This window comes from Anoplophora glabripennis, unplaced genomic scaffold (assembly GCF_000390285.2).
Source record: "Anoplophora glabripennis isolate ALB-LARVAE unplaced genomic scaffold, Agla_2.0 scaffold58, whole genome shotgun sequence".
NCBI lineage: Eukaryota > Metazoa > Arthropoda > Insecta > Coleoptera > Cerambycidae > Anoplophora > Anoplophora glabripennis.
The window spans coordinates 791,756-805,796 of NW_019416277.1; the positions used below are offsets into that span (position 1 = coordinate 791,756).

The window sequence follows — 14,041 nt, forward strand, 5'->3', positions numbered from 1 at the left end:
TATTAATCATTCATATTACAATTATTGCGAAAGGGGGAAATAAGAGGGAATATTTTATTTACTAATATTATTACATTGCATTTTGGAGACCTTTTGAAACAGACCAAAACGAAATACCGCCAGAAAATATAGAATTAGTGGAACCGGTTGTTTATGAAACATATATAGAATTTAAAAATAAAGATTTACATGTTCAATGTCAGCGTCTCATTTTAAATATTTACGATTGTTTAAAAAAAGGAAGAAAATTAAAAACCAAATAATGAAATTATAAATAGAGTATGTGAATATATACAGGGTGACTCAGAACTTATCCAAAAAAAAATTCTGGATGTACAGGGGACCCTTATAAATACAATTTTGTAAAGAAAAAATCAAAAAAGGCAGTTCGAAAATGATTTAAAAATACACTTCTGCACGGCACTGGAAACTGGTCCACTGTAAAACCTGACCTCGCACAATGCGACCGGCATGGCGGTGTGATAAAAACGGACAAAAACTTTCGCAATGAAAAAAATTAAATAGAATTTTATATCACCTATTTTATATCGGCAAATTCAACTGCTTTTGCTTTTATTAATTAACAAAATTAATTTATGTTTTTAAATAGTAAAATCATTTGACATACCCGATGTTACAACAACAATTGTTCCAAATTTTACCCACCAACGTGTAAACATATTTGGGTCCGCCTTACTCAGTCTCTACGAACTAACACAAATGTTGTCTTGCTTCACTATAACACAAATGCTTCACTATAATACAAATGTTGTCTTGCTTCACCATAAATTAAAACAATATCCATCAACTCCGAGTTGCTATAAACGCAAACCATTTTTGACACTAACTACTAAAAAACTATTGTAAACACCAAAGATAACAGGTAAACACTATCGCAACGACGATTGCAAAAGCGGATTTCAGTATTCCGAGTCGCTGAGGCCACGTGGCTCTCCACGCGTATTGCGAATGACGCTAGAGACTACAGTTGTCCAGCTATGTAGTGGTTGAATGTACTATAACTTCAATAATTTTTTTCTCGGAAACTATAAGAATTTTACAAAAATTTGTTTACCATATTGACTTCATTTCTCATGCCGCATCTATTCCCAAATTTTTTTGGATAAGTTGTGAATTCCCCCTGTATATTAACTAAAATTTCAGTGTCCACAGTTTTTCGTGTTATTAAACAGGGTGTTATAGATTATTGCGTAAAGAGGAAGCAAAAACAAAAATTTAATAATATCGAAGACATGACGATATACGTAATTCGGAAGACAATTTATAATTTATATAGAGAAAAGTGAAGTCATTAATAATTAAAATATGTTGCTGGCCAAATGAACATATAATAGAAATTTTCTACACATTATATACAAATTTATATTATTTGTTACCTTTAGCAGAAAACTTTTTTAGGGCCCCCATGAAACTAAACTAAATTTTATTGCTAGGCGTTTTTATGTATGTACGGACATCGGAAAGACTATAATTGTCTTTTCATCCGCGAATTTAGCGCCCTCAAACTAAAACAAAATATTTACAAATATAATTTAAACAGTTAGCTTTTTGATTGTATTAACCTAAATACGGCATTTAAAAATATTTCAAATCGAAATATTATAGTAGGGAAGGTACCTAGGGTATTATATAAATAATAATGTGACCGAGGGTATTATCCCATATCACCCGTGGCACCTTCAACGTTTAATATCCTACTATTTAATTCGATTTTTTTATATAAACTGCTGGTGTGACGTTTGTTTGACATTTAACATTATTGACATTAATAAATGTTACTTGTAATTAACAATTCATTTATAAGATAATGTTTTTTAAATTTGTCCTATGGCGTTATTGATATCTACAACGTCCAATTGCGTTATTTCTGACCTGAAAATAGGATAATTATTGTAAATTGTTGTATGTGTTGTTGGTATTTTGATACGGAATAACTTTTTTTATTTATGATCAGATTTAAATTTGTTTGACGATTTTAGGGAAGAAGATAGCATGGAAGTTTGTTTGACATTAAATATTATTGTTTGTCATGAAAAATTACACAGATTAGCAGTGTGTGTTGTATAAAATATGGGCTGTTATGTAATCTACAAGAAGGGGTAAGTACGTGACTTCTTATAAGCAAAGCCGTACGTTTATTAAATATTGGTTAATTTTTTTATATATATTTTTATGCAAATTTTTAATTAAAAACAAAGTGACTATCAAATAGAGTTTTTCATGCGAACATTTCTCCAAAAATGCTGGCTCTTCGCGATATAGGGTTGTCTTAAAAAATAACCTTCTTTTATATTTTCCAACAAGTAATTTGTTAATAAACTCGCATTTTTTTCCATGGCTAACATAACTTTGAATAAAGTGATTCAGATAAAAAATTTGTCCCATTAAAAAAGAGAATTTTTGTAAAAATTCCATTTGAAAAAACCTTGCTTATTATCAAAAGTAGATACCTACTATCAATACTCTCGTTTTATATGACTCAATCTGTGTAAGTATTTATCATAATTTTCCCCTTTCTCTTCCTTTTTCATTTTTTTTATGAAGTAGGTATCCTAATTTAAAGATGTAAGAAGCAAAATAAAAAAATATTTATTCTAAACCGACTGTTAGTGCAATATAAAAGTAGTTCGTTAGTGCAAAATAGAAAATGATAAGGATTCTATTAAGAAAAGAATTATCAGGAACATAAAAAGGCAAAGTATGTTTCCAGTAATCTCTTAATAATGTTAGTGGATTACTAAAGAATGTTCCTCTGATTTGATAATTGCAAATTTTCAAAATATTTCAACAATCAAGTCAAGTAAGGTTTATCGATTATTCTGTTAATTATTGGTACCTCAACATATCTAAATGTAGAGAGAATAACAATTTCTAATTCTGGAATCTACAAAGCTGTAAATAGGGAGTCTAACTGACAATGAGTGTAACTGAGGTAAATGTATAAAAGAAATTCTTACACCAAAAATATACCTTCGATAATTTTTATATAAATTTGATAAACATAGATTAAATTAGATGAGAACAACTACATTGTTGCCAAATTGCTACTTTTTCGACTAAAACAGAAGACTTATTTATTTTAACAGAATTCCTCATATTTTTACTTATTTGGATAGGACCAGTGACTATAATATTATAGTCACTGATAGGACGTTTCTCACGACAGTAATGATGTAAGGTTTGATAAGTTTACCTCTAATAATAATAGAGATATGGTTTTAAAAATTGTGTCATACTCATATTCTAGTAGAACAAAATTGGGTGCCAAGCACCAAGATTATTGTACTTTTTTATTCGATCGATAGGTCGATCGATAACTTGTATAGAAATTATGTTACTAAAAAATATCCTGCGTTTTGCTTGTCTCAAATTTAAATTTATGAAAACTATAGTTTAATTGATACCAGCTACTTACATTTTTTTTACAGTCTGGTAGTTAGTAGTTTGGGACAGGATGTCCCAAAATAGAAGGCCATACCATTAACCACATATTCTTTGGACAAAAATAATCCGCCTTCCCTTATGCCATTTTTTATTTGGGCGTCCCTGTTTCAATATACAGGGTGTTAAAGTTACATTTTAAAAAAACTATTTTTGTTAATAAGTCCATTGTTTTGTAAGATACACTCTTGAAATTTTGCACGTACTTTTATCTTATTCCGGCATACTTATCATGTAATTTGGTGAAAAAAATCGAATAGCTAATGGAGGTAACTGAGGGATGCAGTACGCTTTATCCCCTCCAATTATTTCTAAGTACGCCTATGAAGCTTTTTCTTGAAACATCAAACGTAGAATTTTCTTCTGATCATTTTATCTCTTTTGTACATTTTTGTTTAAATGCTCCGTTTTGGAGAAAAAGGACATGTATTGATGGGTTACAAATGTCTTAGCGGCCGATGAATGTCAGGAAAAAATAGTGAGCTGTGAAAACAAATGTTCATCTTGTCAACATAATGACATTAGTTACTATTAATTCTTTGATTCGGCAAATCGAGAAGTAGTAAGTGGTTAATAAATGCATATCTGCCATATCTGCAAAAGTCAAATTAACTACTGTCACCCTATTAGCCATATTGTCTTATGTTAAATTAAAAACTTAATAATCACTTACTACTTCTCGATTTGCCGAATCAAGGAATTAATAACTANAATCAAAGAATTAATAGTAACTAATGTCATTATGTTGACAAGATGGACATTTGTTTTCACAGCTCACTATTTTTTCCTGACATTCATCGGCCGCTAAGACATTTGTAACCCATCAATATATGTCGTTTTTCTCCAAAACGGAGCATTTAAACAAAAATTTACAAAAGAGATATAATGATCAGAAGAAAATTATACGTTTGATATTTCAAGAAAAAGCTGCATAGGCGTACTTAGAAATAATTGGAGGGGATAAAGGGTACTGCATCCCTCAGTTACCTCCATTCGCCCTTCGATTTTTTTCACCAAAATTACGTGATAAGTATGCCGGAATAAGATAAAAGTACGTGCAAAATTTCAAGTGTGTATCTTACAAAACAATGGGATTATTAACAAAAATAGTTTTTTAAAATGTAACTTTAATACCCTGTATATTGAAACAGGGACGCCCAAATAAAAAATGGCATAAGGAAAGTAGCATTATTTTTTTCCAAAGAATATGTGGTTAATGGTATGGCTTTCTATTTTGGGACACCCTGTATATTACACTGGAATAAATTATTCAAAATTTGCAAATTAACTACTGAAGCATTAGAAACACATAACGACTACCATTGAGTGTTTATACAATGAAACAGAAAATTATTAGAATCTTATGAAAAAATAAAATAAATACTATTTTTTATGACATTCTCTGAAGGCCCATTAGAGAACTCTTAATAAAGACAGATATTAATATTTCATTTTTTTAATAAGTTATGTTCCTTGAGGTCAAAAAAACTCCAAAAATGTATTTCGGGAAAGGAATTTAGGTAGGTACATATACAGTGTATCAATGGTTGAAAAGAGGAAAACTATTTTTTGTTTGATTTTATGAAAACAAAGTTATCCTTATTAAAAATATGCCCACTTTTGTTCGAGTCTATAAAAATGTAGTTTTAAGTAGGCTAACATTTACAGGATATTTCCTTTTAGGAAATGATTAGAAAGATAGTAGTTAATTTTGTCCTTAGAACTCAATAGTGTACCCAGATCGTCATATATATTGATAGTCAACGTCAAAAAAATTTTAAGGGGAATTTTTACATTTTTTAATGAATAATTGTATAACTAATCTGTAACGTTTTTTTTAATTAAATAGGCCTTGTCATGTACAAAAAAGAGATTTTCTATGTAGGTAAACTGCCTTTTTCTTATGATATAAACAGATTTCATTAAGAAAATTTGTTCAGAATTAAAATTTATTCCTATATTGCAAATCTTTCCATCCTGTGAAGGTAAAGTGCCCTTTGTTATGTTAAAAATGGGGACAATATTTATTAAAAGCTGATTATAATTAAAAATCATATTAAAGTTTCAAGTTTTAATTTTACGTTTCAATTATTGATCAAATAAAAAAATGTTAAAGTTGGTTGATTATCTCTAAATTTGGCATATTGACATAAATTTTAATTATAAACAACTTTTCCCAACAATTTTTTTTGAGAAAGGGACTTTACCTTCACAGAACACATAACTTGCTTCTGACAAGGCCTATTTAATTATCCATAAATAGAAATACGATACAAAGAACTTTTTAATCATACAAGATCGTTTCTCAAAATGTTAGAATTACAACTTAAAAACTTTGTGTTCACGAAACCTACGGTTAAATTTATCTATGGACACCATGCGTGTATTAAGTGTTGGAACCGATACAGTGTATTATTGAGTTCGAAGATTAAAACTACCATACCTCTAAACTTTGTAGAGAGCACCTTGTATATATTGATACACTTAAAATAATATTTTTCAAAATTTGAACAAAGCGAAATTTTTTTATGTGAATAACTTTATTTCATGAAAAAATAAATTAATGAAAATTAAAAAAAATTCAACGTTTTCAACTCTGTGGACACATTGTGTTTCAGTTTAAACAAAAAAATCTACATTTAAATATTTTTTCGTTTTTGTGTACTGTGTAAAATTGTGTATTTAAATAAAAAGTTTTTATAATTGTAAATAAAGTGCTTGCAAAAAGTTAATAAAACATTTAAAAACTGCACTTCCTAAAGAACGTTCAACTGCAAGTGTCGTCAAGACTTTTCTTTGTGACATTTTAACCGAAATCTGTTTCAGCTGTACCCACTTAGGACTTAACAAGTTAAAAGGAATGTTCCATAATTTGTAAGTGTAAGGGATAAAAAACCACACACGCCTAGGTTGTAAAAGATACCGAATAAATCCCCTGAGTTTACGCCCCTTATCTGTTTTCTATCTGTTCGCATATCCAGAAATTGCCACACATAGTGACCATGTTATAGCGGCGTAGTTAAGTATCCCTAAAGCCAAGAGTACATCTGCATAAAAAAGTTTATGCATTCCACACGAAACCACAAATTTAGAAGTTCTGTTTAGTCGGATATGCTGTCTTTAAGAAATAAGTATTTTTACATTTTTATAACAATTTTGGTAAAAGCTCAATTAACAGAACTTTTGATTAAGCAACATTTAGAAGAATAATAATTTTTATGATTTATTACATAGTGGGTAGATATTATATGAAATGAATTTATTAGGTATCTAGGTATGAGATAAGTTCCTCAAAAAAATTACCTTTGATTATTGTTTGTTATCATTTTATCATTTTTTAATTATTGTTTGTTTTATTTTATTTATATTTTAAAATAATTATCTTTAGGGCTAATTTTTTTTAAGACTTTTAGAATTTCTTACGCAAAGGTCACAAAAGAAATCTTGGTTTTTTGTCATATTTCTTTCTCGGTAAGATTTTGACAAAACGAGTAAAAAAGTATACTTGTTACGTTTTGCCAAAATGCAGTTTTTGGCAAAAAATCTAAAATATCTAGGTATTACATATTTTAGAGTTTAGACTAACTGAATTTAACAACTACGACACAAATTTGATGTTAAATTTTCACTGAAATTATGATTTTGAGAGACGTTTTTACTATAAATAAAATAACTGCATTTTCTCAAAATCTCCACAGTCAAAAAAATATGTCAAATACACAAATAACCTTTTCACGTGTTCTTAACTTTAGATAAGGCATATCTGTATTATTCGGCTACCTCAAACTCCTGAGTCATCTAAAAAAAAATATCCATAGGTGCCTAATAAAAAAATGAATTGGGCCCATAATTTTTTAAAGAACCAAAATTGTACTTATTGTTAGATAAATTGATCCAAATCCGTTTATTTCCATGCAAAGAAACTATCTTTCGAGTATGACCTGTTTGTTTGTCAAAAAAAAAAAAAATTGATTATTTTGCCACTGAAAAATTCGGGCTCTTGTAAGAAAAATTTGTCCTGGAAAAAAACCCACAAAGACAAATACAAACGTTCACCCTGACAATTTGATAGTTGTTATAGTGTATTATAACTTAGTATATAAATTTGATATAGACTACAGTGTGCAAAAAATAAAATATCTTCCTCGTATGATTATTGCCCTTAACTACGTCTCGAGTGACAAACTTTGCCCTCGGCTTTAAAAAATGCACTTTAGTCGCTTGGTGTAAATAATATACCAAAACTATTACATTTAAGTATTTTTTAAATAAATGTCAAATTACATTGTCACTTTTTGCAATATTAATTGCAATAATGATAATAAAATTCAATAAAAATACACCACAAATGCCATAATACAGTGTCACTTCTTTCCGAGACTGTACCTTCTACGTCTCGCCTAGGTTCACATGTGTCACCACAATTTTGGCAAGAGGATTAAGAGGTCATAAAATTTCTTCAAACTTGGAAAATGATATATAGCACTGCGGTTTCTAGTTTTATTGCTGAAAGGTTGTGACATTTTTTGTAAAACTACAAAATTGCTGAGGGCAAAACAATGTATTATTTATTCTATGTACATACCCACTTCAAATAAATAATTTGATTTTACATTACAGATGTTTTTTGTTTATTCATTTCCTTTTATTTAGATCTATTAGGTTTAACAATAAAAAATTACGAACAGCTATCGTTAAAAAATAACACGACAATGATAGCTTCAAGTTTCGTAGTATATTTCAAAACAAATTAAATATAAATTAAATAAATTATTTATAGGATGCCCACTGTGGAAGTCTCAGAAAGCGGCGTAAAAGTTGCTTCGATTAAAGAAAAGGTTGCGCAACGATAAATGCTTTCGTAGATGCCTTTGCCTCTCGTAAACTTTTGAATTTTAAAACATTTATCAAAATTTGACCAGAAGCAGAATTTTTCATTACATGAAAAATAAAAAAAATCCCTGTTTTCAACACCTTTTGTGTTTGTTTAAAATGGGCACCCTGTGAAGCAGTTAAAACAAAAAAAAACACATTTAATTACACAGAAAACATTTTTTTTTTTTTTTCATTTTTGACTTTATAACTGTAAGCATTAAATACTTAAATTCAGGTACTATCTAGATGCATCAACACCTTGCCTGAACTGGTGCTATTAGAATATTTGTAGTTATATCATTTTCAATTGTGAAAAAAAATGCTTTACTCAAATTTGAATTTTTTTTTTTAAGTATTCGTAATACACCTCCTTGAATCCATTTCGAGGACTATCCAAAAATGTTACAACTAATCATAGTACTAAAAAACAAAAACAAAAAATTGAGAGTCAGAAAATATCTAATAGCACCAGTCCATGCAAGTTTCTAATATTTACAACTACAAAGTTACATAAAAAAAAACAGAAAAAATAGTTTCCGTAAAATTTCATTTCTAGTAATCTGAGTTACGAAAAAATTAAAGCATTATTCAAAAGCGCCACCGTTCCGTAACTTTTTTATAATTTAAGCAACTCTCCGGGATCCCCATAAATGTAAATGGAATGGAACTTTATCTGTAATATACAGGGTGTTAGAAGTTCGACAGCCCTAATTTTAACAGACTATAGAATAGATTAAAATAAACAAAAAAAACCTTATATGATATGGGTCCTAAACACATACAATATCCGAGAAAAAATTTATCAAAATACAAAAGTTCGATTAATTAAGGAATATTGACTGCGTGCATATAATACCATAAAATACAATATTTAGATATCACTTTTTTGAGCTTAATTCTGAAAAATAATTACCGTTGTAATAAATTTAAAATTCGATACAATTTTTATCGAGCAATGTGACAACGGCACGACGGATAACACGAGGTATAAGCTGTCCAGCAATACGCAATTCAGTTGATATCTGGAATTGGACCGTATCTGAGTGTTTTTTGTGTACCACTATTTCCTTTTCTTGAGGTGTTTTCCAGCGAGTGCGCGAAAATTGGATTCGAAGGTGTCGTGCGTGTATCGAAATTAGTGGTGTACATTTTGAGGCTATGTTGTAGTTTGTTTTGTACTTGTGCGTTTAAATATCAATTTTGCTTTTTGGTAAGTACCTAAATTATTTTTAATACGTATGATTATTTGGATGACGTGAATCTTTGGGTACTTTAATTACATATTTTTCAAATTCATAATTTGATTAAAAGTTATGTTCCTGTCTTCAGAGATTCATAATTACTAAAATTCGAACTAAAATGTAAGCACAACACTATGTTTGTACTATAAAATAGATAGGTACATTTTATTTTATTTATTTAAAAACTGGAAAGCGATTGCCTTAAAATTTACTAAATGTTTTACAATAATAGTTGTTTACATTTTTTCCGTAGGACAAGTCTGCCGCGTGAACACGTGGTATGCATGAGATGTGTAGCGTTAGATTAAGCGCTGTTGTAACGTTGTGATGAAACTCCTCAATATTAATACTCGCTGTATTTTGAAAAGTGTTTATCTTAGGCCCTTGTAATATACAACTTTTTTGTTCATTTATGATTACTCTATCTCATGCAGAAGTAATGGCAGTCAAATCTTCTTACACCCTGTATAGCGTAGTGTACTATAAGTATACCTTTCCTTTTTCCACAGAAACGGAAAAATATCTTAATTTTTTTTTTTAATAATTAATACAAAAGAACATCACTCCATTTTTACATCCATCACTTTTTGGAAAAACCAAAGCCGTGGAGCATATCAAACCACAAACCGCACTCTGAAAACTATCCATATTAAATTCCTGTACAATCAACAGTTATCTAGATTAAAACACAAATCCATAACACTACAAAGATATATAATTTTATATGTTCGATTGTAAAAGCGCTGTTTTGACAAATATTCACAGCTCTGGTCACTTTGTCGTATCATTTCACTTATAGTAATTTTTTAGACATGTACTTACTTGCTGATAGTGAAGCGGCTGCTGATATCTGTCTATTTCTTGATGTTGCAGGGCTCAAGCCATACTGATCCGATGTATACGGCCAGTCATTGTAAAGGGTTGTATTTGACACGGGATACGAGGTGCTTCGATGATGATTATTCGAAGGGAACGATGAAGGCAATCTGTTGAAGGCTGGCAATGTGCTTCCGGTCGATGAAGACGTCACTTTTGTGTAATCTTCCGTGAGAGCGATGGTACCTGTTGTATTTACACCTATAAGAAATTGTACATTCTGTTTCCTCTAAGTACATGTCAAAACTTTAAGAAATCGTTTCTTGGATCTAATATCGAAAGTATATACGGAGTGTTTCTGAAATAAGTGCGTTCTTTGAAAAGAGTGATAATAAACAACTTTTATTAAGCAACTTATGGTCTAAAACAATACATTTTAAATTGAAAAAACAATGTTCACATGAAGAATCTGTACCTTTGATGTCGAAGCTGCCGCGCGCCGCAGTTCCAAAGCGCGGATGGCAGTTTTGACGGATTAAATGTTGTGTTCGCTGAAAATTTATTCAATTTTCGTTTAAAAGTTTAAACCAAATAACCGAATTACTTACCAATAGACGATATGCTCTACAAAAATTGTTCAAAGTTATTTCCATGCTTCCAAATAACGCACAATGGGAAATTTGGGAAAAAATTCTACGCACTCGGCTACTTTAACCGTATAGTGGTAATTTCCTTTTTATTCTTCTTCAAATATGTTTAATTTTATGATCCTGGTGCGATAATTTGCTATGGCTATATATGAATTTTTTAAATCGACTGAGAACCTATCAGCCTCAACATCAGATAATAATTCGGTATTTCAAAATAAAATTTTTGTTAACATTGAATAAAAATTAGAAGTAAAAAAAACAAAAACGAACAAAAGACCAAAAAACAAAAAGAAAAAACAAAAAAAAACAAAAAAACAGAAAAACTACCCTTTTAAAGACTGCTACCTTAACGCGGTAAAAAGGCTTAAGTCTTGTATAAATAAAGATAACGAAATACAGTCCATCCCATAATTTCGGTATATAATATAGATTTTGAGTTTGAGTTTTTAGCTGAAGTTGTTGAAATTGTTATAATTCATAGAATGAAATTTTATCTATCTATCTAAATATCCACTTATTTTTTGTAGATATGATAAGTTTCAAGGGTTTGAGTTGTTAAAGTTTTATGAACATAGCACAGGTTTTAGGCTTCAGAAATACAAAATATTAACTCCAGCGTGGACATTCTTTGGTTTGGAAAATATCCTTCGTTTGACATTCTTACTCAGATTTTTTGGATTTGAGGTTAGACATTTAAGAATAGAGGTCAGCCGCTTCAAACATAAAAAATATAAGTTCCAGAAAATTTTCAAGGATTTTTATTCTTTGGTGTGGAACATAAGAATTTCTAGCTCAAGTTTTTAGAATTTGAAGTTGGATTTTGAAGGTTTGGGGTTAGGTTTTGAAGATTTTGAGGTTAGGTTTTCATGGGTGTAGGTTTGTGGTTTAAAGGGTTAGGAAATATAAACTCAAAAATATAGCTTTCAAGTAAGTGAATTTGAGGTTACGTTTTTGGGTTCAGGTTTAAGGTTGAAAAGTATTGTGAAACTACATAATTATTTTCGTTGTTTAATCAACCACGAACACGAAAAATTTTTGATTTGATTGATCTTTGGTATTGAGATTGATGGGTTCTCACTCGATTTAAAAATTCCTATGTAGATATATCAAATCACCAGGACCATAAAATTAAGCATATTTGAAGAATAAAAAAGAAATTGCCACTGTACGGTTAAAATGGCTGAGTGCGTAGAATTTTTTCCATTTCCCACTATGTGTCGGTTAAAAGTATGTCACAAAAAACACCACACCACACAGTCACTAAAGACCGTTGCTGGAATCGAGATCTTTGTACAACGTGAGAATTTGCTTCATACCAATAGTGAATGTTGTGAAAATTTAGTATACAGTCTCTAATAAAACAACATTCATCTGTAAAAAACACCTTGCATGTAAAATCCGGATATTGTGCTATTTGATTTCGAACCACTGGAAAAATTCCACAACCAGGTTAATGAGTTTTCTTCGTTGTCGAAAACACGTTGCTGCCTTCATGTCAGGTGGATATTCCCGGTATCCCGTAACCTTTGAACTGCCTTTTGCACTGTTCTAATGTTAAATTGTCGTCTGTTACGGTAACGGACCGCATACAAACGATTCATTTAAATTGTACTGACATTCTCCATATATTAACACAATATCTCTTAGTTCTTGATCAGAAAACATTTTATAGGCCGGCTAAGTAACATTGCAGCACACAACGCACGTGCACAAGATGCACAGGGTCGGCTTTCATCAATGGTTAATTTTCTTAATTAATTTCGAAAACAGAAGTATTTAACCTAATAAAACTTGCTCATTTTCGTGCTCTCTATCACCCTTTTCAAGGAACGGACTTATTTCAGAAACACCCTGTATAAATCAAATATCTGATACCACTTGTCTTCGACACATGTACACGCATACATTTTTTTTTGTGGCCCAAAAAAAAACTAAAGAACAACCTACTAAAGTTATAACATGGACACTGTATTATAACAGTGTTTGCTAAATGCTAAAACTATTCATACACATTGGTGGACATTAGAAAACAAAGAATTTTTTTTTTATTATAGCAAGATGATAAGAGTTAGGTATATGAAGATCTTTCTCTTTAACTTTAATGTTAATCTTAAAAGGTTTATAATGCACATGAATAAAGTTATCTTCTTAATGAGTATAAATTGTTTCTTGATTTATGTTTTCCAATCTAGTACAAAAAAATTGAGTAAATTTTCACTTAAAATTAACACATTTTTTTAACAAGTTCACATCCAATTGTGTTTAAATAATAACATTATTCACTCAAATATTTATTAGCCAAGTAAATCTTATATTGATAACATTGAATAATGTTTGAGTTAGCTTGTTAAACTTTGTGTCATATTGGTAGGTACACTACATATAAAGTAACTAAATTCAATTCTTGACATTGAATAATGTTTGAGTTAGCTTGTTAAACTTTGTGTCATATTGGTAGGTACACTACATATAAAGTAACTAAATTCAATTCTTGATTACAGTACCAACTGTGCATCGGTATTTGTTTATACAAAACTTTCTATTCCCTTTCTTTAGAAATGTGTAATATTAACAACGAATGGAGTGATTTTTATACAGTATCTTCCCATTCTCACATATTTTATTCCTTTGTTCACTCTAAAGCTCACTCAAAATTAATTTCATTTATAAATAACCTTGAATTACACTATAATATTTTTTACTGTGTATGTGTGTTCCATTTTTAATAATACGTAATCCTGAAAGGTTTAATGTTCAGTTTTTTCGTTAGAATGTTCTGAAATTGAATTATGAAATGTCAACATATTATTTAAAGTGACAACCAATGGACAATCCTGGCGACAATTGCATAAATCTACAAACCAATTTCGGTTTCATTGATATTCAAATGCAACCGCAAAAACGACTATTTGCGACAATTCAAAGATATCCTCTTTCTACTTAATATATTCTTATAATAGAGTTGCATAAATCTAATGTTAACACTAAAAGTAAAAT

General features: G+C 29.9%; 1 protein-coding gene across 3 annotated transcripts in view; it reads right to left on the minus strand.

Moving 5' to 3' along the window:
• Positions 1-14,041, minus strand: part of LOC108917611 (transcription factor GATA-4) — a 170,775-nt gene that overhangs the window by 28,615 nt on the left and 128,119 nt on the right. For 2 of the 3 annotated variants that reach the window (XM_018724305.1, XM_018724307.1), the window contains exon 5: positions 10,401-10,655. In XM_018724305.1, coding sequence (XP_018579821.1) covers positions 10,401-10,655 — 255 coding nt within the window. The remainder of the gene's footprint in view (positions 1-10,400; positions 10,656-14,041) is intronic. The other variant, XM_018724306.1, reaches the window with a different exon arrangement.